The sequence below is a fragment of the Panthera uncia genome, chromosome C2 (genome assembly GCF_023721935.1).
Source record: "Panthera uncia isolate 11264 chromosome C2, Puncia_PCG_1.0, whole genome shotgun sequence".
Taxonomy (NCBI): Eukaryota; Metazoa; Chordata; class Mammalia; order Carnivora; family Felidae; genus Panthera; species Panthera uncia.
Window position 1 is genome coordinate 117,696,929 of NC_064810.1, and position 25,146 is coordinate 117,722,074.

General features: G+C 39.8%; 1 protein-coding gene across 2 annotated transcripts in view; it reads left to right on the forward strand.

Moving 5' to 3' along the window:
- The window catches only part of SLC9A9 (solute carrier family 9 member A9), a 573,025-nt gene that overhangs the window by 452,791 nt on the left and 95,088 nt on the right, over positions 1 to 25,146 (forward strand). For both annotated transcript variants that reach the window (XM_049629746.1, XM_049629747.1), the window contains 2 exons: positions 3,563 to 3,615; positions 17,131 to 17,206. In XM_049629746.1, the coding sequence (XP_049485703.1) occupies positions 3,563 to 3,615; positions 17,131 to 17,206 (129 nt within the window). The remainder of the gene's footprint in view (positions 1 to 3,562; positions 3,616 to 17,130; positions 17,207 to 25,146) is intronic.

Genomic DNA, 25,146 nt, shown 5'->3' on the forward strand with positions numbered 1-25,146 from the left:
CATATAGTGCTTGGAAATCATCATAACACAGCGAGTATTACACTTTATGGGGCCGGTGGTGGTGCTGGGACTTCCAGGAAAGATCCAAGTATCCCCATCACATTCTGTTTAAGGAGGCAGGGAGCCAGGTAATGTATTTTAGCAGGGTTTTTATCAAATGAGGTAAAATCAAGAGAGGAAGATACTGTTCTTATGTGACTTCCCTTCATAACACATAAATTATAGTAAATGTTTTAGATTTTTCTAATTAAACCTGCCTAACTGCACACTCTCTGAGGACAGGGCCACAGCTGCCCCAGGAGGGAAGAAAGAACTTACGTAGAGTTTCTCTCTCCTCAAGCCACGGGAGATGTTTAGTCTGCTCAAGGCCAAGAAGGGCCACAGGCCTGGCCCCAGGAGCAGACTTTGGCCTTCCATGAAATGGGAGGAGGGAGGAAGCATTGTTCTTGCTCCCAGTAGAACAGCATTTCTCAGGCCTCTGAGATGCTTCTCACTGAGTCTCACATAAAACCAAAGAACTTAATCTGCTGCCATCATTCCTCAGCTCCATCTGGCTGCTGGAATAATTGAAACGAGAAACGTCTGCTTTGATTGCTGCTGGAAAGGAAAACTTAAGTTTTCGTGGAAAACCTTAGTACTGCCTCAAACAAGAAACCTTATTCGGTTTCTTGTGAAATTCGATTTCTGTCCTCTTGAGTTTTCTAGACAGGGAACCAGAAAAAGGCCCTAAATAGATGCGGCAATGGGAACTTTGGGACCCCCAGTTCAATTCATAGCCTAGATAGGTGCCAGGTAGTCCATTGAGGAGGGGGACAGGGAGAAGGGGGATCTAGGCTTACCCAGAAATAAAGCCTCCTAGGGGTCCTCAGCATCAGCCAGAGAGCTCAGAGCCATCAGAGCTTTGAATGTGGCCCGGCATCATGAGGCGGGGGGCCAGGGTGTCTCCACACCTGTCCCTCACTGGTCACAGAGGTTGGACCCAGGCCATCTGCACCACAGCGTCACTGCCTGGACCCACCTTGGAAGGCCAGGCCCTAGCTCCCCCTTCACTCTTTCTCCCTACCCCTTCCTCATTTCCTCCCTGTCTCTCACCTCTCCTAGCCTTCCACCCTCCTTGCCCCTTCTCCTGCTCCTCTCCTCCCCAGGACTTCTCTCCCCCTGCCTCCCTCCCTGTGCACTGCCTCCTTCCTCCCTTCTTTCTTTGGGAAGCCAGTGCCTTACCCATTAGGCCACAGGGTGACTCTCCCTCTCCTCTTTCCTCATCCCTACTTGTCTCTCCTCCCTGACCCCTTTCCCTCCCTCCTTTCTCATTCCCTCTTTTCTCATTCCTTCTCTCCATCTGACTTCAAATAGATAAAAGAGATCTTTCTACTCTAAGAAAATCAAAGGTTAGTCCCTACCAGAGGCTCTTCTCAGTTCACATACAATAAATAGCTACCCATTTCACTCCCTGGTTTAGAAAGAAGAGGCTATTCATTGCCAGAAGACAGTGATTTTTTTGAAGCATCAGAAGTATTTTAAATAAGCTGTCTCTGCGCTGCTTTCCTTTCACTGGACAGCACACCTGCCAGCTGCTGGCTCCTCACCCTTCTTTCCCCTCCTCCACCTGGAGAACAGAATGGCAAGGGGGCTAAAGAAGTGTTTGCAGGGGTAGGAGTTAAAGGGAAGACCCCAAAGCTCTAGGAATTGAGGCATTCACAGGACAGGTGCTGGTGGAGCTTGGGTGGGATGTCTGAGGCCCTGAGCTGCTCCTCCTAGTCCTCCCCTAGTCTTCCCAGCCTGCCTCCAGACAGACAGAGGCCCACTCTGGAGCAGAGGAAGTTCAAACTCCAGGACCCTCAACTGCTCTGGCCCTTTTGAGGCCCTGGGAAGAAACCCAGCATTGTGTTCCCATGGTCCTATGTTTTTGCAAGATTTGCAAAAGGAATATATTTTAACCACAGTGGGGTTTGATGACTCTCTCCACTACGGTTTCCCCTCAGTCATACCTCTCCTCTGGTCTATTGGCCCTGGAGTGGGCATTTGGGGGATCCGACTCAGGGGAAGCTGAGTTGAGAATGCATTTAGTTTATATTTAGTAGGATATGTTTGTGTGGTCTGCAGTCACTTCTGTGCATGGGCAAGTTATGGCTGGCCATCCCAGTGCAGGAATGGCTTATAAGAATAGTGCCACAAGGCTGAATCAAAGTTGAGTATGTCCTACAGCGCCAGGCTTCAGAAGTCTGTGGGCAGTTGTAGAAAAACAAGGCTTGAAATGTCCTGAGCCTGAAGCTAGTCTGTGGAAAATTCTTCCAATCATGAGATGTGTAAAATTCCAAGTGGAGGATTCCGTTCTCATTGGTGCCCCTATCAAAACAGAATTCAGGAATATATTCGATGACGCAGTATATACACTGACAAGCCCACTGTGCTTTGTTTATGGGAATTGCACAAAATGAAATTTATCAGATATCTTGTGTTTTCAGGGCATTAATGTGTAGCAGCACTGCACACAGCTGGCATGTCTGTAAGCAGGCATGCTTTAGTGCCTCCCAATTATCAATAATTTCGATCGATCTTGTTAGAGGAAAGACTACCTTATCTTCCTATTCTCTCTTGTACAAAATCATTGCCATATAAAGAAAGTATCAAAGTATGGAGGCAAAACTTACAGAGGAAAAAGTTATTTTAAAAGTGTGTTAGGCAGTTAACTCGAATATTAATTATTTTTATGGATTTTGAAACGTCTGTTGCATTTGCCAGATTTTTAAATCATGAAACGTTTTGTAATTTACTTTTTCTTTCCCAAAAGTCATTTCCATACCTAATTTTGTGGTCATATTTTTGTATTAATTTTTTTTTCTTTTTTATTTTTTTACTGTTTATCTATTTTGAGAGACAGAAAGAGCATGAGCAGGGGAGGGGCAGAGAGAAGGGGAGACACAGAATCCAAAGTAGGCTCTAGGCTCCAAGCTGTCAGCACAGAACCCATCATGGGGCTCGAACCCACAAACCATGAGATCTTGACCTGAGCCGAAGTCAGACGCTCAACCGACTGAGCCACCCAGACACACCGTATTACAGGCTCTTTTAAAAAGAGGCCCCCAGGTCAAATTGTTTCAGCCTCAGGCCCCAGAACCCTGAATCCTCTCTACTGGCAGCTTTGGTGAGCATCTGGACAAAGGCCTGTTCTTTTCTGTCTCCAGGAGCCTGCTCCAACCCAGCCCCCACATTCCGGGAGCAGTTTGGTCATGAGTCCTGCAGGGATAGCAGGTGGCCTTTCCTCCAGGATCTCTATTTTCAGGGCTGTGGACATTCTCAGGCTCCTACTGTTATCGAGAGACAGCAGTGAGGAACAAGAGTTGGTGCTCAATCTCACTAGCTGTGCTGAGGCCCAGCTGTACAAGTTCTCATTTTGACACGAATGCATTTGAGGTTCTTTTGATTCAGGGAGAGGTAGGATGGTTTTCTGCCAAACCTTTCCTTTGATCTGTATCATATTTGGTTCCAGTGATCTGCCACACAAAACTGTTGCGTCTCATCTGCAGCAAGGCCCTTACCAGTTTTCTCATTTCTTTAACAGAGTTGGTGTGGATCTGGATGAAGATCTGAAGGAGCCCACCTCACACCAGGCAAGTCAAAGAGGCCAATTCATAGAGTATAGAAATATAAAATGTTCTGTTCCATGGAATCTTCCATGCTTGTCCAGCATGTGGCCAAGGGGCTCAACCTAAAGGGCACTGCCTCCACTGATAAAACACACCCAATGGCTATAAAATACCTGGGAATCGATAACCTTTGTATAACCTTTAGAATGCTTAGAACTAGAATGCACTTGCACCCTCTCTGTGGCAACAAGAAGCTGGAAACTCTACAGTATAGAAGCAAGAGCATGGTTCTTGGAATGAGGTAGCCTGGAGTTCAAATCCTCTGCCTAGGGACTTGCTAGCTAGGTAATCTCAGTGAAATTTATTCAGTGCATGTCCAATGCATGTTGGGCACACATGCCCAAATGGACCTGTTTCTCCTGCACAGCTTCTCATTAATCAGGTCTAGGTGTATAGAAATATTGAAATATTGAAAATTTGCAAAAGCACAGCAAAACTGTCTAGGTGATCCATTCCTAACTTAACCACACAACCATTCGCTGCAGAGACCTGAAAATCCTTAGGGAAATTTGTTCAAAATAATGTGCTGTTCCCTCGAGTACAGGAAATGTATGCCCCAAACTCTGAACTTGAACCTGACATCGCAGTAGAATCTGCCATTGGCAATTTTACATTAGCCATTTCTAATTCAGTACTTAAAACAATTGTGTAGGAATGTTGCACCTTTTGTTGAAATTGTAAGCAGATAGACACAATAGTGTAATATAAATAAGTGATGTTGCTTAATGACTCGTGTTATGATCATACCTGGATTTAAAGAGGATCCATCCCTTTTATTTTGTGATTTTTTTTTTCTATAATGCCATCAATGAGGCACAGCTAGTTAGTGCTCCTGGGCAAAATGTTGCTACTTTCCTCGTTTACATAGACATAAAGAAGGAAGGATCCTGTGCTCTATAAAAAGGCCTGGAAAATTAAGTTGGTGATGATCCTGGCTTATTGTACTTTCAATTTTTTTTTGTACATGTGTTTCAAGGCCAGGCTGGTGCTGTTTTCTCAGACTCCATAGCCCAGGAAACACACCTCACTGCAGGAGTGAGCACAGCAGGTGTGCCAGCACACTGGGATTGGGGCCAGCTTGGTGACCTGAGAAGGGAGAATAAAGCCCATCTCCTTATACTCATGGGCTGTAATGAGTAGTTAGTAAGGTGCCATGGTGGCTGATTTTTGAAAAGCATTTTCATCTCATATAGGTCAACTAATCCATCCTCCTACCTTCAAGCAAAACTTTTATCTAAATTCTATCTTTCTCTTCTATCTTTTTCTTTAAAAGAGATAGAATAAGAAAATGCATCAAAGCAAATTCTTCATCTTTCTCTAGCTGCCTAATATTTTGAAATCACACATAATTATTAGGAAGATTACCTAGGAGCCTAACTCCTTCCTTTTACAATTTAAACATTTTATTTTAGCTCATTCACACCATTGTTAATTCAGTAATAACTCCTACCTGAAGATACTTAAACCAGTAGAAAGTAGTTGTTGTTGTTGTTGTTGTTGTTGTTGTTAGAGACATGAGATAGGGCAACTAGGTCCAGTGAAAACTGCATTGTATTTGAATCTCCAACAGTTGTTTTACCTCTTTGAGTCTCAGTTTCCCTATGTGTAAAGTGTGGTTGATAATAATGTCTACTTCTCCAGATTGGTATAACGATCAAGTGAAATTATATTTATGAAAACTACAAAACTTAATTTAGTTAAACCCTTCTCATCTTATGAAGGATTTGTGACAGCTTACCCATAGAATAAAATAATAGTAAAATATTTTAAGAGAATTTTAAAATTCAATAAATAATATTACTAACAGCAGAAAGTCAAAACCAGAGGGATAAAGAGAATCAAGAATAAGCAGATCATGAGGTCCTATATACTTGCTTAGTCAAGCCACAAGTGAACTTTGGTAGCCAAGGGGGGAAAAGAGGAAAAAATAATCACTAATATACTAAATTATTATCATTAGAGGGAAAAAGTGTACTCTCTCCTCAAGCAGTACAAAACTTCGCAGGCCACCGTTTTAAAAGATATTTCTCACTTGGGGCTTCCTGTACAGGACACATAAAGAGCTGTACAAATGTTAGCTAACTAATCTTATTATAAATTACACGGTTCCTACTGAACTTCTGCTCCTTCAAATAATTTTGTTTTTAAGAGGTGTCCTGGAAGTGTTCCTATTCATAATAATATTTGACTACCAAGGTAGCTACATTTCAGAAAGAGATTTTCTCCAAACCTTGGAATAATTCTTATCTTCCGTGTCAAGTACAGGAAACAGTGGCATTGAGCTAGAAATTAAAAAAAAAAAAAAAGCAGTGTCCATGCCGCTGCCACCTGACCTGGACAGTTTTTTTGTTTTTGCTTTTGGTGTTTTTTTTGGTACTTTCCAAACCATGTGTCAAGAACCTCTTTGCCCTCATTTTGCCTGACATCTCTTTGCTTATTATCAGCATCTGTTGCTCTGGAGGACTGAAGAGCATAAACCCTCATTCTTAGGAAGATTGCATGTTTCCACTTGGTTTGCATGTATTCAATTGGGCTTGTGTTAACAAATAAGATGATTTTCGCACCAGTCAACTTCTAAAAGTAGAAGAAAAAGAGGAAGACTATTTTTACCAAAAGCTAAAAATTTTACAGTTATGGCAATTACTGATTGTATACTCTCAAAATCAGTAACAAACACACGTTATTATATTTTTTAAGGAACTTCTTCTTTCTCAGTTGGTGGACAGTAAAACAGCCTTTGGGAAATGCGAACTTCTAACTGTCACTAACCAGCAATGTCACGATTTTCCTTTTTGCCTTGCAACAGCTTTAGAGTGTGAATGGTATTATACTTCTGCTTGTACCAGACCCAAAAGCTTTAGAAAGCATGTTCTACATACAGGTATTAAAGTTTAAGTATGTACTCTATGCAAATGTGCTTCTTTGAGAAATGGGAGATAGTACAGTTGTGAATTTTATGTCTCTTAAATTTAAAAGCAAAAACAAAAGAACTCTGAGACTCCCACCCCCTCCCCTACTCCCACCATAAGAGGTTTTCCTTGTAATTGATGCTGAGTTTTAGAAAACACAGCACTGCACAGAAGTTGAGAATCACTGGAGCATCACACTTGCCTTAATATATTAATAGAAATTCCTGCTGCCCAAGAAGGCTCACCACTGTTGCTTCTTTTTCCCTTTTTGCCATTTTTCTCATAATCATTCTAACATTTGTTGAGTACAGACTATTGTTAACACTTCTAAGCACCTTGTCTGTATTAATTCAATTTCCAAGATAACCCTATCCCTATGAGCAGATACCATTGTTATCCCCATATTACAAATGAGGAAACTCTATACAGATAAGTTAAATAGCTGGTCCAAGGGTACATAGCAAGAAGAGGTGGAATGTTAATCTAGACAATCTGGTTCCAGAACTTCCACTCTGAAATGGTATGCTTTCATGCATTCATTCATTCATCCATACAATCCACCATGTCAGAGACTAGTCTACATGTGAAGAGGATGCAGCAGTTACCAGTTCAAAGTTTTCACTCACAGAGCTTTTGTTCTAATGGACGATGCTGATGAGAAAAAAGGTAAATGATGTGAGTACAGCAGATAAGAGGATGGTGAACAATGGAGGAGAGGCTATTGCCTCATCAGGGCGGGCCTTTGTTTTTATTTTATTTTATTTTTTAATGTTTATTTATTTTTGAGAGAGAGAAAGAGACAGAGAGACAGAGAGACAGAGAGACAGAGCACAAGCGAGGGAGGGGCCGAGAAAGACGGAGACAGAGAATCCAAAGCAGGCTCCAGGCTCTGAGCACAGAGGCCAACACAGGGCTCAAACTCACAAGCCATGAGATCATGACCTGAGCAGAAGTCGGACACCTAACCAATTGAGCCACCCAGATGCCCCAGGGTAGACCTTTCTAAGGAAGTGGCATTTGATCAGAGGTCTGAATGATGTGCAGAAGTGAGCCATGTGGGATCTGGAGAAAAAACAGTCCAGAAAAAGGGTACTGCAAGGATGAAAGCTGTAGAGTCACAATGGGTTATGGTGTGCTCCATGAGTAGCAGGAAGGCCAGTGTGGCTGTGAATTGGTGAACAAGTTAGGAGAGATGGACATGAACTGGGAGAAACAGAGAGCAGCCAAATCATTGGCCAAGGTGATAAGTGTGGTTTTATTCTACGTGTGATGGAGGAAAAACCCCTAAAGGTTTGGAGCTTGGAAGTAATGGAATCAACCCTTTTTAAGAGCTCATTTTTCTCCCATCTGTACTCTGCCAACTATTACAATGAGGTTAATTTTCATCTTTTCTAACATAATTTTTATTTTTTTTAACACTATGCTTCTCTATGTGCTCTCTTAATGCTAACTTCCAATTTTTTTTTTTTTTTGTTCCCATAGTTTCTTCATTGAAATTCTAGTTTTGGTTGTCACTTATGCTTCTGTGTAACCTGTGTGGATCAGTTCTGGTCACTGCAGCTCAAGAAAGTCAGAGCAGAGCTGAGAAAGGTCCAGAGAAGGGCAACTTCAATAACTTAGCAGAGGGAGATTAAAAGGATTACTATTTCTCCTGCAGAAAGATTAGCACTAAGAAGGAATACAATAAAGTATCTATAAAAATATGAAGAGTGTGAGTAAGGTGAATGAAGTCTTGTTTGCCAATTCCCAGAAAACCGTAATCTGGAATACCCCTAAAATCTGAAAGAGCTCATTTGAGGAAGAATAAAAGGGTATGTTCTTCTGCAATTGATGCTTATTTCTCATGGTCATCTAGAGTTGCAAGGGCTGGAAATATAAGTAGGTTCAAGAGGAGAAGAGATTAATTAGCAGATGCTGGTATCATCTCATCTTGAAATAAAATTAATTTTTTCCTGTGAATTCTCAAATCTAATATCCTAATTAACATATAGGAAACAGAATATGAATATTCATATATATATGAAAAATATATATGAAAAAATTAATTTTTCCCTGTGAATATTTTCAAATGTCCTAATAAACTTATAGAAAACAGAATAAATATTTCCATGTGTGTATATATACACACACACACACACACACACACACCCCCCAGATTTAACAATTAACATTTTTCCAAACTTGCCCCTATACTGTTGGAATTGACCTCATAAGAATATAAATTCCATACTATACCTCCACAAATATTTCAGAAATAGAATACTAAGCTCTATAAAATTGACCTGACCCAGATGAGGGGTTTTTATGTTGCATTGTAACTAGTAGAATTTTGAGAAAAATAAAAGGGATTTTTCACAGCAAATATCCTAGGTTTTCCCTTGGTAATACTGACTTTATTTGGGTTATAATTACTTTTGTTTTATACATCCAAAAGTGTATTTCCTCCAACTAATTTTTACTGCATAGGACTAAATTCCATATATTTCTCTTACCTATACATTCAATCATTGCAGATTCTAGAAAGCAGGAATGATAATGAGAAAGAGGAAGTGGAAGAAGATGGCAACTACCATTTAGTGAGCACTTTTTATATATTAGGTGCCATGTGTATACCCACTTTTCTTTACCGTGGCCAATCAAAACACCTGTTATCACCCCTAGTTTATAAATTACGAAATTGAAATTCAAAGAATTAAAAGAACTTTCCCAAGACCACCACCACAACAACAAATTCCAGACACTTCAGCAACACCCAAACTCTAGTCCCTAGTTCCTTGATTCAGTGAGATGGCAGCTCTCTGCTTGGACTGTTCTCAGCGTGGACTCTACCTTCTTGCACTGCAATGGGAATAGGGCCTCCAGGCAGGGTCCAGGAGAATATAGGCTCACCTCATTCGTTGTCCTTCTCTTGAGAATCACAGGCTTTTGCTGCCTGTCATCTAATACCTAAATTCTAACATATTCTTATGAAACCAGTTATTCTATGATTGTCAACCATTACATATTTTAGAAGTAGGTTTATAAGGGAATACATTGTTTTGTTTTATTTTCAAATATATAATACTATATATTCCGATCACAAGTCTCAATATGAGACTCTTTGCTTTGGTGTTTGTGGTTTGGGACACCATCACTGGGGGACATAATGAGTAAGATACTCCAAGGTGCATTTTCCATTATGATGTGTGTACATGGATGTAAGTGTGTGTGTGTGTGTGTGTGTGTGTGTGTGTGTGTACATGCATATAAAAGAGCACACCAACTAAATTGCGATATAAATCAGGCATTAGTTAAGAATAGTACGAAGTATAGTGAAATGATGTGAATCTCCTCCTGCCTGTAAATTCGTCCATCATTTTATGCCTTATATTCAGTCCTAAATCCCTAACATGGTATACTAGATCTAGGATAAGTTTTGATATACTCTTAAGGGGGAAATATATCTTCTATACCCCAAATATGTTACCTTTGTGAATACACTTTGTAAACTACAGAGTTGTGACGTATCATCTAATTATCTCTTCCCAATTCCCACTCCAATGCCTTTTACACTGGGAACTGATGATTCTAGTATATAGTTGTATTAGCTTTCTATTGATGCATAACAAATTATCCCAAAAATTAGTGGCTTAAAACAGCAAATATGTATTATCTCACAGTTTCTATGGGTCAGGAATTTGAAAGCAACTTAGCTGAATGTTTCTAACTTGAGGTCTCTCATGAAGTTGCATTCAGAATGTCAGCTAGAACTACAGTCATCTGCAGGCTTGACTGGGGCTGGGGGATCTACTTCCATGATGGCAGAAGGCCACCAGTTTACTGCTGACTATCGTCAAGAAGACTCATTTCCTTACCACATGTATCTCTCCCTCCATAGAGCTACTTGAGTGTCCTCACAATATGGCCCCTGACTTCCCTCACATGGTCTAACACCAGATAGCAAGGAGGAAGCCACAATGTCTTTTTATGACCTAGTCTTAGATATGGCACACCATCACTTCTGCTCCATTCTAATGATTAAAAATGAGTCACTAAGTACAATCCACATTCAGTAGGAAGGGAAATCAGTCTCCATCTTTTAAAGGAAAAAGTGCCAAAGAATCTATGGGTATACATTTTTAAACCACTGCAATATTATATTATATTTATCTGAACCAAATAATTTATTTTCCCCCGGATTAACTTGGATCTCCTATACAGAAAAGCTATTTGAACAAGCCCTTTCTTTGTAGCTAAACCATGAGTGTAGCCCATCTGGTAGTTTATCTTTGTCTACATGTCACCATAACAGTTTTATCCATCCTTGACTAGCTCTTTCCTTCATTTTTTCTTCCCTAAGCATGTGTTTTCTGACTATACCTTCTAGAGAATATTTATGAATTCATCACGGCATGGGGATGGTGAGAAGATTTGTATAAAGTAGTTTCTATGTGGAAGCTAAGAATTAATGATATACATTTCAAAATGTAAATTTGGAAAAATTTCCTGTTGACCTTCAATTGTATTATGCTCCTTCCTCAAAATCCAGAATTTTTTCTCCTTAGGGGCACAGAATCTGGCCCTCTCCTTGGAAATTAGAAAATCAAGGCAATAAACTTGAAATTATTACATAAATACATTTCAAATTGTGGGGAAATGGCAGATCAAAAGTACTGCTATCAAATTTTATTCAAAGGTACAACTTGTAAAAATGCTCTGGAACCCATAAGGAGCTCTACGGGCTTGTTATGATAATTATTTGTCTTTATTATAATTCTGTGCAACTTCCACTGACATTAATATTGGATATGAAATCTCAAAAAATAGAAAGGAAAATCTCTGTCTCCTAATCCATGGAATCCCCCTGAAATGAGGAGCAATCCCACATGATTATCCCAGAGCAGAGTTCATCCAGTTCACTTAACAAAGGCCCCACATTTGAATATTGATAGAGGAATGTATTTGCATTTGCTTAGTTCTTTTTCATTAAGGTTAATATAACAAACAGACCCTTCTTGCTTCACTGTCTGGATTTCACAGATTTCTGGCCTGAGCCTTTTGTTTTCTCCCAGAGGTCTAAATAAGCAAAAAACAAAGAACACCTTCACAATTTTCCTATTGCTTCCTCTCTGGGGTGGTGCTAAGGGTGAGGGCATCACTTAAAAGGTAAGGACTCACTCCCTTCTATGCTCAGTCACTTCCCAACCTCTGGTTTATTCCTTTGTCTAAGGAGGAAAAAGAAAGATATCTAATGTCCCAGTCGCTTTTACCTTTTCCCAGAAATAGAAGATAATAAAGGAACCAGAAATTGCACATATATCAAGCACTCTGCTTCTTAGAAGTATCAAGGGCAAATAAAAGTTAGGATTCAGTGCTCTTGAATCTCTGGTTTCCATTTACAACCGTGAAACATGAGGCTCAGAGTTGATAAGTGTATTGTTATTAAATGGTAAACGGTAGAGAGTCAGAACTCAAATCTTGGTTTTCAGTTTCTGTATCCTCTGTGTGTTCCAACATGCACACCACTTCCCCTGTAAGACAAGGAACTCAGAAGAAAAGAAATACTGCTAGTGATAAAGAAAATACCATCAAATTCCAGATTCTACTTCTAATGACTGGTCACATCCATTGTCCTTGGGTGTGAGTTGATCTCTGCTTCAGAGTAATCTAGGTAAATTAATGCTACCTGCTGTCCTCTGCCCATCTGGACCCTCCCAGAGGCTTGCCCTCAGTGCTGCCTCATCAGATACCTTTCCTGTTCCAGGGTGACTGCAAAGGCTGGCCTTCCCTGGGCACATTTATCTTCAACCCCCAGTGAACAAGCAGAGCACAGAGTAGACTAACTCATTTATTTCTACTCATTTATTGATGGCCTTTCATAACCGAGTTATTAAGTCATCAATAACTTCAGAAAAATGAATGAATGGATCCAGAACTGGGCCAACAGATATTTAAGATACCCACTGAAAATTTTATCTATGATCAGCAGAAAAGTCAATGCTGGGTCATCAGTGGCATTTCCCTCACCTGGGAAAATATGGTCTATGTTTTATTCTAATTAGAACCCAGTCAATTTCTTTATAAACTAGTAAAATAAATAACATCTCCAATCTCTCAAGTAAAATAAAGTTGAAAAAAATTTACATTTGTTAACATTTTCCAAAGTGCTACCTAATATGTGCTGCTCTTATCAACTGTCAAAAAAATATCTCTGAAAGTCTTGCCAGAAATAGAGTATAAGATATTTCACTAGTGCTTGTGAGTTCTAGTATATTCCCCTCAGGAAATAAAATAAAAAGGATAGGGAAGGAGGAAAGAAAGCCAGAAAAGGTTTTTCTAAGACCTTGAAAAACCCTTGAAACCAGTATCTAGGAGTCTAGGGAAATTCCTAACAATGATGTTAAATTTCTATAGGGACACTTTCAAAGCCTTCAGCACTTTACCCAGCTGATGGGAGCCATGCATTTTCATTATGTTTGGGGATGTAGGTAGCAGCTCTGTCTTAACTTACATGATCACCCCAGAATCCTGACCTCATCGCCCTATTCAAATATTCTTTTTTTTTTTAATGTTTATTTATTTTTGAGAGACAGAGGGACAGAGTGCAAGCCGGAAGGGGCAGAGAGAGAGGGAGACACAGAATCTGAAGCAGGCTCTAGGCTCTGAGCTGTCAGCACGGAACCTGATGCAGGACTCGAACCTACAAATTGTGAAATCATGACCTGAGCCAAAGTCAGATGCTTAACTGACTGAGCCACCCAGGTGCCCCCCCTATTCAAATATTCTTTTGCCCTAGTTTACTCCCCACTTATAACTTGGGGCCTCACCTGGATGAGAGGAATCTTGGCTGTTGAGAGGTCCCAAATGTGTTTGGAAGCCTCTCTGTGCCTCAGTTGCCTCAGTTTCCTCATCAGTAGAATAGGAATGATAGTAGAACATACTTCAGCTGCTATAATAATTAAAAGAGTTAATCTATGAAGAGCACTTAGAATACTGTCTGGCATATGGTAAGTTTTCAAGAAGTATCAGCTGTGATTGTTGTTGTTGTCATTTATATATAAATATAATATTTTCCATATGATTAGGACCTTGGAGACCAGCCAATCCAATTTCTTCAATTAGTTTTTCAGGCTAGGAAGCTGCAGCCCAATAACTTATTTAATGTTTGTACTTTCTAAAAGCTTAAAGACTAAGTGAGATACTGGCAAAAAGAACATCACCTTTGGAGTCCAGCAGTCCTACAATCAAATTCCAGATCTGTTGCTTGCGCTTGCTGTGTGACTTTGGGCTCATCTCTTCCCTTCTCTGGGCTTCTCTAGGTCCTCACCTATACAATAGGTGTAAACACAACTACCCTGATAGATAGAGTGTTTTGAAAGCTGAAAACTAATGACTAAAAAAAAAGTTAATGACTGAATAATGGGACTAGCATGCTGCCAAGGAATTAATGAGCATTCAGTGTCGTTGTTGCAAACGTCATTCAGTGGGACTGCTGCAGAGAGGGTGCTAGTGGCTGGGAGAGCTCACCACCACACAGACCACCTATACTTAAAAACGAACAGTCAAACCCAAACTGTGATTTGCTTACACTAATTTCTATCAGTTTTCTTCAATGACTATCTTGTCATCAGTAGATGTTAGAGCTAACAAAAATTACCTGTGCCTGCTGATGGATAAGATTTTGTAAGTCCTTTATTGTTCTTAAAGAAAAGGAAAATGGAGAGATAGATAGACAACTCTCTACTGTTGGCCCCCAATTTTTCTAACTAATTTGCTTTAGGGTGAGTAGTTTTACTCTGCCAGCTGAACTCCAAAAGCTGTGCCTGTTGGAGCACAGCTGAGGTGACTCAGAAACAGTTTGCAGATGTTACAAAATAATAAAGAAAACACTATGTGCAGCTGTGATTTTGCAAATCTGACACCTTTGTTGAGATAGAAACGGCTATAGAAAGACTCAGGGGAAGGACAGAAATTAAATTGACATTGGTTTCCTTTTGAGGGGGATATGATGAATAAAGTCTAACTCTAGATAACAAGGCATGGAACTCAGGTTTATAAGAAAACAGATTTTTTAAACCTAATGTCCCTGAAAAGGTCATAGATGTTTCACCGTGGGGCTTGGGAATGATGAATGGGTTCTACGGTTCCAAGTTTGAGAAACACTTCCCTCTTGAAGATTTTACAATGCTCATTTATAAATGAAAGCCTCTGAGAAGTCCGTATATAAGAGACCTTTCCAACACTATCAGACCTGTCTTGTCCTAAACAATTAACACAAAATTTCCATCAGCACCATGTAGGACAGTGGCATTCTAGGGAACACCATTCAAGAATTTATACAAGGTTTGCTGCCAGATTGGGTTTTAATTTTATTGTGAGTCTCTGCTTCAACCATTTTAGACAAAAGATATGAACTAGAAATGGACCACATTTTGCTTTCTTGTATTCCCATTTTATTTGTGGGGGTGGAACTATAGCATCTGCTGCTACACATGTTTCAGAGAGCAGAACACAGCTCTTTATCATTCACTATCAGTGGAACTGTCTGGGAATGGGGAAAAAAGTAAATAAAATAAATGAAAGCAAATCTACTTGGGTTCATCTATGGGCTGACTTTGGAACAGCCCGTGGGTTGCAATTGTCTTCCACACATCATCATTTCTTGAGAATATTCACATCGTTACTGGACTGTGAACAAATGTTACAATTTGGGGATTAAAACTGTGGGTCCGAACAAAGCAATGGAACAAAGCAATAAAGTCCATGTCAAGATATATAAATGCTTTTATTGATGGAGAAAGTTACAACAGATTGAAGCCTAGAAATAAATCTCTTTTCTTAATATGCAAAATCGGATACACAAAAGCAGTAAAAATGCCACTGAATCTCCTTCCTACCACACTGCAATATTCATTATCATCTGTCTCTAAGGTTCACATTTTTTACCTTCTTTCCTTTTTCTCACACTTCATCCTCTAGTCTCACATAAACACCCATCAAATGCTTTCTCTTCTTTTTTTCTTTTTTGTTGTTTAGTTTTTATTTCATAATCATAAACTTACCTCTGCATTTGAGCTAGACTTGGAGGAGAGTAAGGAAAGTATGGAACTCATGAACTTCAGTGAGAGCACAAAGATTATAGGATATTTTGAGCAAATGGGGGTAAAGGGGGGCCCTCCTGAGCCTCAGAAGGAATAGTCTGGTAGTTAAGATAAAACACAAGTCAAATTTATTTGTCCATAGTCAGCAATGGTGATCTTGCTGGTCTTGCCGTTCCTGAACCCAAAGCAATCCATACTTCCACAATATTCATGCCTTCTTTCACTTTGCCAAAGACCACATGCCGAACATCCAACCACTCAGTCTTGGCAGTGCAGATGAAAAACTGGGAACTGTTTGTGTTGGGTCCAGCATTTGACATGGACAAAATGCCAGGACCCATGTGCTTCAGGATGAAATTCTCATCATCAAATTTCTCCCCATAGATGGATTTGCCATTATGGATTATGAAGTCAGGTCACCTGGCACATAAATCCTGAAAGAATCCTGTAGAAGCAGGAACATTTATAACCAAATCCTTTCTCCCCAATCCCTTTCTCCCCAGAGCATGAAAGTTTTCTACTGTCTTTGGAACTTTGTCTGTAAACAACTAGAAGGAGATGCTAATGTCGACGGCAATGTCGAAGAACTTGGTGGGGTTGACCATGGCTGTCTGAAAGGCCAAATGCTTTCCCTTTTTAATTCCTTATCTTCTTCCCTCCCACTTTGACCATTTTGAAAAAAAAAAAAAAAATAGACAAGCACATTCGATTATTACAGGCTTTCTATAAGGAATATGTACTTCAAAACTCTTAAAATCAAAATAGAAAGATATCAAAAATTAACCATAGCATTTGGTAATGATCAAAAAGAAAATGAATGAAAACTAGCTTAACAATTATTAGATTGTTATCATCCCTTTAGACTTGACCTTTTGGTAAGTCATAAATAAATACCATCCAAATTTGACAGAAGTAAACTGGAAAAATCACACAACAGCAATCTGACAGAAATATCACTTTTATTGATGTCAAAAAAGTGGCATTTCTTAGATGTTTAATAAAGTAGGGATTACGAGGAAAAGTAAATGTTGAATTATGCCACAAGAGTGTCATCCACATGGCAAGATCTATGAGCTCATTTGCTTGGCAGCTGTTTCACCATTTAGATAAAAACGCCTATAGCCCAGGGGCCCCTGGGTGGCTCAGTTGGTTGAGTATCTGACTTCAGCTCAGGTCATGATCTCACGTTCCTGTGTTCAAGCCCTGCATCAGAATCTGTGTTGACAGCTCAGATCGTGGAGCTTGCTTTTGATTCTGTGTCTCACTCTCTCTCTGCCCCTCCCCTGCTTGTGCTCTCTCAAAAAATAAAATTAAAAATATTTTTAAAAAATGCTCACAACCCAGAAAAAAATTTTAATGTGGTTAAATTTGTTTGACATGTATTTTTATAGTGAAAATATATGAATATATTCTATATTAATGTTGATCGTATATGTCAATATTTTATATTGATTATTTATCCTATACCTTTTTCTATTGTCTTTCTCCAGGAAGCAAATAACTTGGATAAAAACACAACCAAAACAGAGAGTGCTTGGCTCTTCAGAATGTGGTACAGCTTTGACCACAAGTATCCTTTGATAATGATGATCTCCCAGATCCTGCTGCCTGCCAGACATTAACTTCAAGCACTTAGTCGTTGAGATATATGTTCCTGCTCTTCAAGAAACACAGAAAGGTAAAGTGAATTCACGACCAAATTTATCTAAAAGTGAAAAGCTGAATTAGTCTATACTTAAGTGTTACAAAGAGCTGAAGTGAAATCTCTCAGAGTCAAACGAATTTAGTGTATTCGTGGCAACCTAATATTTCCCTAAATGCCAGATGATAAAATCGTATAGTCCTGAGGACTGATCTGTTGAACTAATTTTACTTTCTTCCCTTTGCAAAGATCTTACTTCTTGTCAGTTGGCCAGAGTAACAACAAAAATCCTTCACCCTTCTCCCAGAAACCCATTTGTGTGCTCTTGTTTCATGAGGCAAAAACATGGGGTGGGGCAGGGGGCAAAGAGAACGAGTGGTCTGAGAGGAAGAATGAGTCTGATCACATTATAAAATAATGGAAAAGTTTGTTTTCCAGGCAGATTTGAGTAAGCTTTTCTTCATGAAGGCCAATTTTAACATTCTACCAATCAGTGTAAACATAGTGGCTCCAATACACCTTGCCTTGTGACTGACAGGGCTGAGAAGTGAGGCCTGAAGGGCTTTGCCATTGTGAATTGCAGTAAGTGGTCCATCTCTAATCCCAAGCAAAAGCACCACGGAAGAAAGGAAAGAACTGCGCTGAAAATTGAATGTGTTGGCTCTTTGTAGTTAGTTTTCCACAGTCACAAATCCTTCTCCTTTCAGGGAGAAAATGTCAGTCACTGGGTGATTTTAAAGCGCCTAAGCAATGATTAAAACCACAACAGATCAGTGGGAGAGGAGGAAGAATTAAGAACAGCCAAAAGAAATTCAAAGAGTAAGGTGCAGAAGAGGTAAAATGGAAATGGGAGAGGAGGCAAAAGAAATACAGGAAATTCACAGCAGGGAGGGAAGGAAGGCAAATTGGAGGAATGGCTATGTAAGAAAAAAAATTATGTAAGAATGAAGAGAAGCCAATTGAAGATTGCAGATATAAGCAAAAGTAAAACAGGTGAGATTTTAAAAAGCAATTCTGCAAAAGTAGAACATTCCAAGAATTACAAAATGGACATGTGCAAAGTAGAGGTTTTTTGAGCCTACAGTTTTGTTTTCCCACAGCCCTTCTCTCTCGGGACAGATACCTTGCCTTGATCAATCTTGAGCCTTTATGGACAGTGTAGGTTTCCACCACTTTAAAAGCACTCGTCTTGGCCATTAACTTCCTCTTGGAGGTTCTGGAATCTCATTAACTACGTAAAGCCTTCCTGGTCTCTCTCAGGCAAGCTGGTTCTTAGCAAGTTATGCGGGTTTATGTTCCAGGTTGATTTCTCATCTGGAAATACAGTTTTCCCCTGCCATTGCTTACAGTATCTGATAACCAAATTTTTAGGAAGTTATAAAAATTTGACTAAAGAATACACAAAAGGCTGCTTGATTATGAAACGTATAAAGTAAGAAAATGTCTTTTTGGGTTCCTGGACCCAATTTTCAAGTCATGCCTCTGACTCACTGGCTACAGATTGGAGGTTCCCATGACCTCCTCCTTGGGTTCAACTAATTTGCTGGAGTGGCTCATGGAACTTAGAGAAACATTTTACTAGCTAGTAAGTATCACCAGTTTATTATAAAAGGATAAGAGATGCAGAGGGCAAGGTATGTGGGAAAGGTTACCTAGCTTTCATGCCCTCTCAAAGTGCACCACTTTCCCCAAATCCCCACATGTTCACCAACCCAGAAGCTCTCTGAACCCTGTCCTTTGGGTGTTTATGGAGGCTTCATTATATAGGCATGACTGATCAAATCACTGGCCATTGGTGATTGAACTCCATCTCTAGCCCCTCTCCCCGCCCCCCAGAGGTGAAGGAGAGGGAAACTGAAATATCCAGCCCTCAGATCACAGATTGGTTCTCCTGGCAAGCAGCCCCCATCCTTATGTGGGGTCCAAATGCCACCTCATTAACATAACAAAGGATACCATTGTTGCTGTAATCACTTAGGAAATTCTTAAAGGCCAAATATATATATGTCTTATTATAAATTCTTATATGAATTTGTCTTATATATATGAAATTCTTCGTATATATAAGACATATATATGTCTTATATATAAATTCTTAAAGGCTATATATATATATGTCTTATTATAAATCATAATAACACAAAATGACAAATCGGAAATGAGATATAAGATGTTTTTGTTCAAATTCTGACAGTGCTGTGAGGAATGCTTTATAATGAAGAAAAGGAGTAAAGTGGGAAAAATAACTTGGAGACCAGAAATGAAAGCAGAGACTCACCCAAAATTTTAGCTTGGAGCGGTGACACTAAATTCAGATGACGTCACAGTTTTTATCTCACTTTTCACCAGGGGTTTATTTCCATATGATTGCGGACAGACTTGCAAAAACTGAAAGCAGATTTACCCTGTCAGTAGCATCTCTTCTCATGGTAATATGTCCTCCTGTGCATTCATTCTACAAATTGCAGTGCTACCACCACTGCACAAATGTATTTTCACTTAGACAACAAAGTTTTTATATCCTAGTTATGCTCTGAATTCATACCCAGAGAGTAGCAAACCAACCAGTTTCCACCTCGTGACCTCTTGAGACATCTGTATTTCCGAAACAAATCATCCACCTGGCATTTATGTTTTTTCTGCTTTTCACCTATAACACAGGTGATGTGCCCTTTAAATCTCATAGGTAGGCTGTGCCAGCCACCATCAGTGTAGGGATGATCCCCCACCCCAGGGTCAAGTGGCCTGGCCTAGGCCAAAAAGAAATTGTTGACAGGCTGAAAGAAACTGACTATGCAGTTTAGAGTTGCTCGAGTTTCATTTCAGTAAAATTGCATCATGCAAATTAGGTATCATAAAGAATTACTGATAAAAGGAAAAGAAGAATAAATAAGCCTTCATATGCACCTGTATCAGGACTCTCCAGAGAGACAGAAACAGAACCGATAGGAGTATACACACATGTGCGCGCACACACACACATGCATAGATATATATGTACATACACATACATATAAATATATACAAACATATACATACACACATACACATACATACACACACACACACACACACACACACACATACATAGATTTATGTCAAGGAATTGGCTACTGTGAATGTGGGGGATGCAAGTCTAAAATTTGTAGGGCAGGCTCTCAGTCTGGAAACTCTCCGGTGGGAGCTAATGGTGCAGTCTTAAGGCAGAATTCTTTGTTCCTTAAGGAAGCCTCAGTTTTGCTCTTATGGTCATCCAACTGTCTACATGAGGCTCACTCACATTACTGAGGATTATCTCCTTAAAGTCAACTGATCGGTGACTGAGATAGTGACCCATATCCACTGAATAATTGGGTAGTAGAAAAACCAATTTTGGGGTAGTAAATAAAACCAAGCATCACAGTACTCAATTCACATTCAATTTATACCCATAATTCAGACCCTAGAAAGACCCTCTTAATGTACTATTGGTATCAGTAAAACAAGCCCCAGTTGCTCATAGTTTTGTTTTCTTTTTTTACTTTTTCATAGCATAATTCATACACATATACATTTCCATAACATTTTCCAAAAAAAACTACAGGGGAATAAAAATAATAAAAATTAACATTGAGTGAGGACAAATAATGGCCAAACATTGTGTTGGGTGCCTTACATTTATAATACCATTCCACCTCCACAGCTCTGTAGGAGGTTGGAAGGGTCTAGAGAGTATGGTGCAAACCAAATGGATTGCTGATTGTGTTGGCCTTCACTGAAACAACCTGGGCTCCTTTGTTCAAGAGCGTTATTGGAAGCCTATGGTGCCAAAATTGATGGGTAATTAAGATTTCTTTGTGATTCAAGGTGGGCAGCAATTCTGAATCACGCAGTGCAAAGGAGAATTTGAGAAGGGGGAGATGAAAAAGGAAAGGATGTTACTGACCACAGATGATTTGCCAGTGTGTACATTATTTCATTTAATCCTCCTAACCACCCATTTCATTTTATTTCATTCTTACAACCACCCTTTTGGAAGTGGAAGAAACAAAGTCTCAGAGAACTTAAAAAAACTTTGTTAAGCTTCCATAGGTAGTGTTGGTTCCATGATTCAAGCCCAGATCTCTCACCATCAGGTCCATCAATATACTTATGTGAACTTTCTCATTGACAACTCTGTATCCATTAGATCCCTCACTTTACATGTAAAACCCCATCTAAATATGTTCATTAAGTCACTATTAAAGTGATGAATACATGATGTAGTACAGAGCTCACATCTCAAATACCTGTTGAAGATACATGCGATGATAAAGTTAGGAATCTTGATTGGTCACCCTAAGAACAGCACCATAAAGGAGTCCCCCGGTTTCTGGGTCAGGTCTTCAACTTTTCAGGGGCAGAACGTTAAATATGCCAAAAACTCCAAGAATGGTTTAGGTTCATAGAAATGGATGCACCTTAGCCAAGTTCAAAGGAGATACAAGAGCCAGACACCAAATTGCTAAGTCATGATCTGTATCCTCATGGGGAGAAATGTCCTTTCCCAGCTGTGGAAAGGTTCAAGTCACAATCTGGTTTCTAGTGGCCCTCTGGACCCACCTCTTACTCTTGCTCCCTGGCTCACTATGCTCCAGCCACTCTGGCCTTCCTGAGATGCATCGAGCACATTCCTGCTCCCAGGCCTTTGCACTGACTCTTCCCTCAGACATTCATATGCTTCCCTCCTTCACTCTTTCATTCAAATTGTCAGTGAGACTTTCTGGCTCCATATTTAAATTAGCAATCCCAACAGGAGCACTCCGTCATCCCTTATTTGTTTCATTTTTCACCGTAACACTTATCACCATCTGACACAGTATGTATTTTATTCATTTGTTTCAATAGTCTCCTCCAACCAGGTTATGTGCTTTCTTGAAACAGGTATATTTGGGTCTGTTCTTACTCACTAGTGTGTTCTCAGGGCATAAAACAGTGCCTACCACATAGTGGACACTCAGTAAATATTTATGGAATGAATGAATAAATGAATGAATGAATAAAGCAAGCAAGCAAGCAGTATTTTCTATTCAGGGCATCTTCATTCTAGACAGACATTGATGTAGCAGGAAAATCCAAATAATTATTATTTTTTTAATATTTATTTTTGAGAGAGAGACAGAGAGACAGAGTGTGAGTGGGGGACGAGTAGAGAGAAAGGGAGACACAGAATCCAAAGCAGGCTCCAGGCTCCAAGCTGTCAACACAGAGCCCGACATGGGGCTCAAACCCATGGACCACAAGATCATGACCTGAGCCAAAGTCAGACACTTAACCAACTGAGCCACCCAGGCGCCCCCAAATAGTTATTTGTAGGTTGCTGAGTTTGAAACCAGGGCAAGGCAGAATAGATAATTTTGGGTTTTCACCCAGACTTCCATTTGGTATCCAAACAACATCTACACCCCCAAGACTCAGTGTCCCTCTCCCCAAGCAGGGACAGCCACCACAGCAGACATGGATCTTTGTTTCCTCACTGACCTCCTTCCTATCGTTGGTTCATCCTTCCTTAGGCTTAATTAGTACACCTCATCTGCTACACGCAAGCCTGGATCAAGCTTAGAACCCACTCTCTGTCTGGGTAACTTTGAATACATCTTATCTCACCTATTGTGTGTGGATTTTAGTATTAGATTACAGAGCTCAAAATTTTAGAGCCATCTATCATCCTCACTAACGATCTCTTATAACAAGGAGGTTAGAAACAGAAAGTAATACCCCCTTATTCATATCTTTAAGGCATCGGGTAAAATGATTTGCTCAGATCCACAGTGTTACAGCCGGAGTGGGAATCTTAGGTTGCCTTATTCATAGGTGACTAATGATCCTGTTCAACTGTCTGTTTCCTACAGTCTCTTTCCATTCTATCATTTATCATGTCTCTCCTTAAGAGATATGTGTATTTTAGTGCTTAAGCATGTGTATATATTAGTTTTACAATTGTGAATGACACAGGATAAGAATGACCTTTTCCAAAGTAAAAAGGGCAGCCAAAATCATTTTTAGCACTTCCTGTATATCGACATCAGCTGAAAATAAGGAGTTATTATGTGGTTGCCAACCTTTTACATAAATGTAAGAAAGTGCAAAGATAACAATGGATTGGCAAGTTGACACAGTAACAGAATGACAGAAAACAACATGGATGGAGACTTCCTTCCCATCACTGGTTTGGAATGAAGAGTGCACTGAGGTATTACCAACAAAATGAAAGGCCCACGGCAGACGTGTGGAAGCTGCAGCTCTTGAGTTTCCCATTAAAGAGTCTGGCAAGAGAAGTGGCAGATACCAGACCCCCTCCTCTACTGAAGTGTGACAGGCTGGGGCTGCATTCCAGGAAAGTAAAGGCAAACCTCAGGATCATCCAAAATGACACTTGGAACCAAGTATTTAATGGATTTAAATATAATTGCATTATAGTCTTAACAAAAAAAAAGGAGGGAGAAAAAAAACCCTTCCCCTCCTAAAACCTGACAGGATTCATTATATCCCACACAGTCGTACTTATTTTAAATCGTAGGTATGAATATTGTGAGCAGCAATTTCCATTTTAAATGATGATCACTGCATTGCAGTTTTACTTATTCTGACTAGCAGAAGCATCCATGAATTATTTATTGGGGTAGTACTGTGGCCTTGTGAATGACTTGAGTTTACTTCACAAAAAATTCTCAGAGGAGCAAGGAATGTTAGCTCTATGATCCCCATTTTATAAATGAGGCAACAGAGCCCAAAGGAGAGAAAAAGCATATCCAAGGTTACTGACGGACTTGGAGCCAGCATTCATAATCAACAAAGAGCAGGCTGTGTCCACCTAAGGAATCCAAGGGTCCTGGCTCTGGTGGTCCATCCACTGAGTTTTGGTAGCGTAAATATATGTGTGACATTATTGTTTGCAAGTGTGTCTGGCATACAATTGGCAGTTGTATATGATAGCCTCTTTGGTGGCTCATCAAAAGCTTCACTAGTTTGCAGGCAGAGGATATAAGGAAGATATCTTTCATTCAATTTTATTTAGTGCCTACTATGCGCCAGGCAATATGCTAGGTTCTGAGGACCCTTTCAAATGGCAGGTGGTCCTTAGCATAGTAAAGAGAGACCCTGGCATCTCCAGAGTTTAATGGAGGAGTGGGGAAGGAGAGACCTCTCTGGAAAAGCCATAAATTAAAATTATTTATAACCTTAACTTTGCAAAATGGAAACAGGTGACTCCGTAAGTGGTTTCGGAAAGTGGATTTTGAAATATTGGAAATATAGTAATCAGCTTTGTAAAGACTGTCTCTGCATATGGTACACGGGACATTGTAACTGTTTGCCCCTGAGAAGCTGGATGTAGGGAGGAGCTAAGCTGGCACCAGGCAGCAGGGCAGCTACCACTCTTATCCAGGTGGGTAATTCATTGGGTATTCAGCTTGACTTTGGTCAACCTTGTCCTCATAGGTGCTGGTGTAGAAAGATCTTGTAGATAGCCCTTGATATAGCACCTAAGTGAAATGAAATTAAAATTTACTAAAAAATAGATAAAAAATAAATAAATAAAAAACCACTAGGTTACTGGGCCCTTGTGTTCCCACAACTTGTTGGTAAGAACCAATGTAGGGGAATGTTAATGGTACCTGGATGGAAACACAGACTGTCTTTTGTCCAGGTCCTGACTTAGGGCTTCCATGATTTCTTATTCCATATAATGGGTATTCTCATTACTGTCCTCTATTTTGGCTAAATCTATGAGAAAAGTTGGTGAGTTATTAGTTTTGATTTTGGTTTTTTTTCTTTACTACTGGAAACTTTTTCATTTACCTCTCAGAGCCAAAACATGATTAAGACAGTTAAGTGGGTGCAGGTTTCTC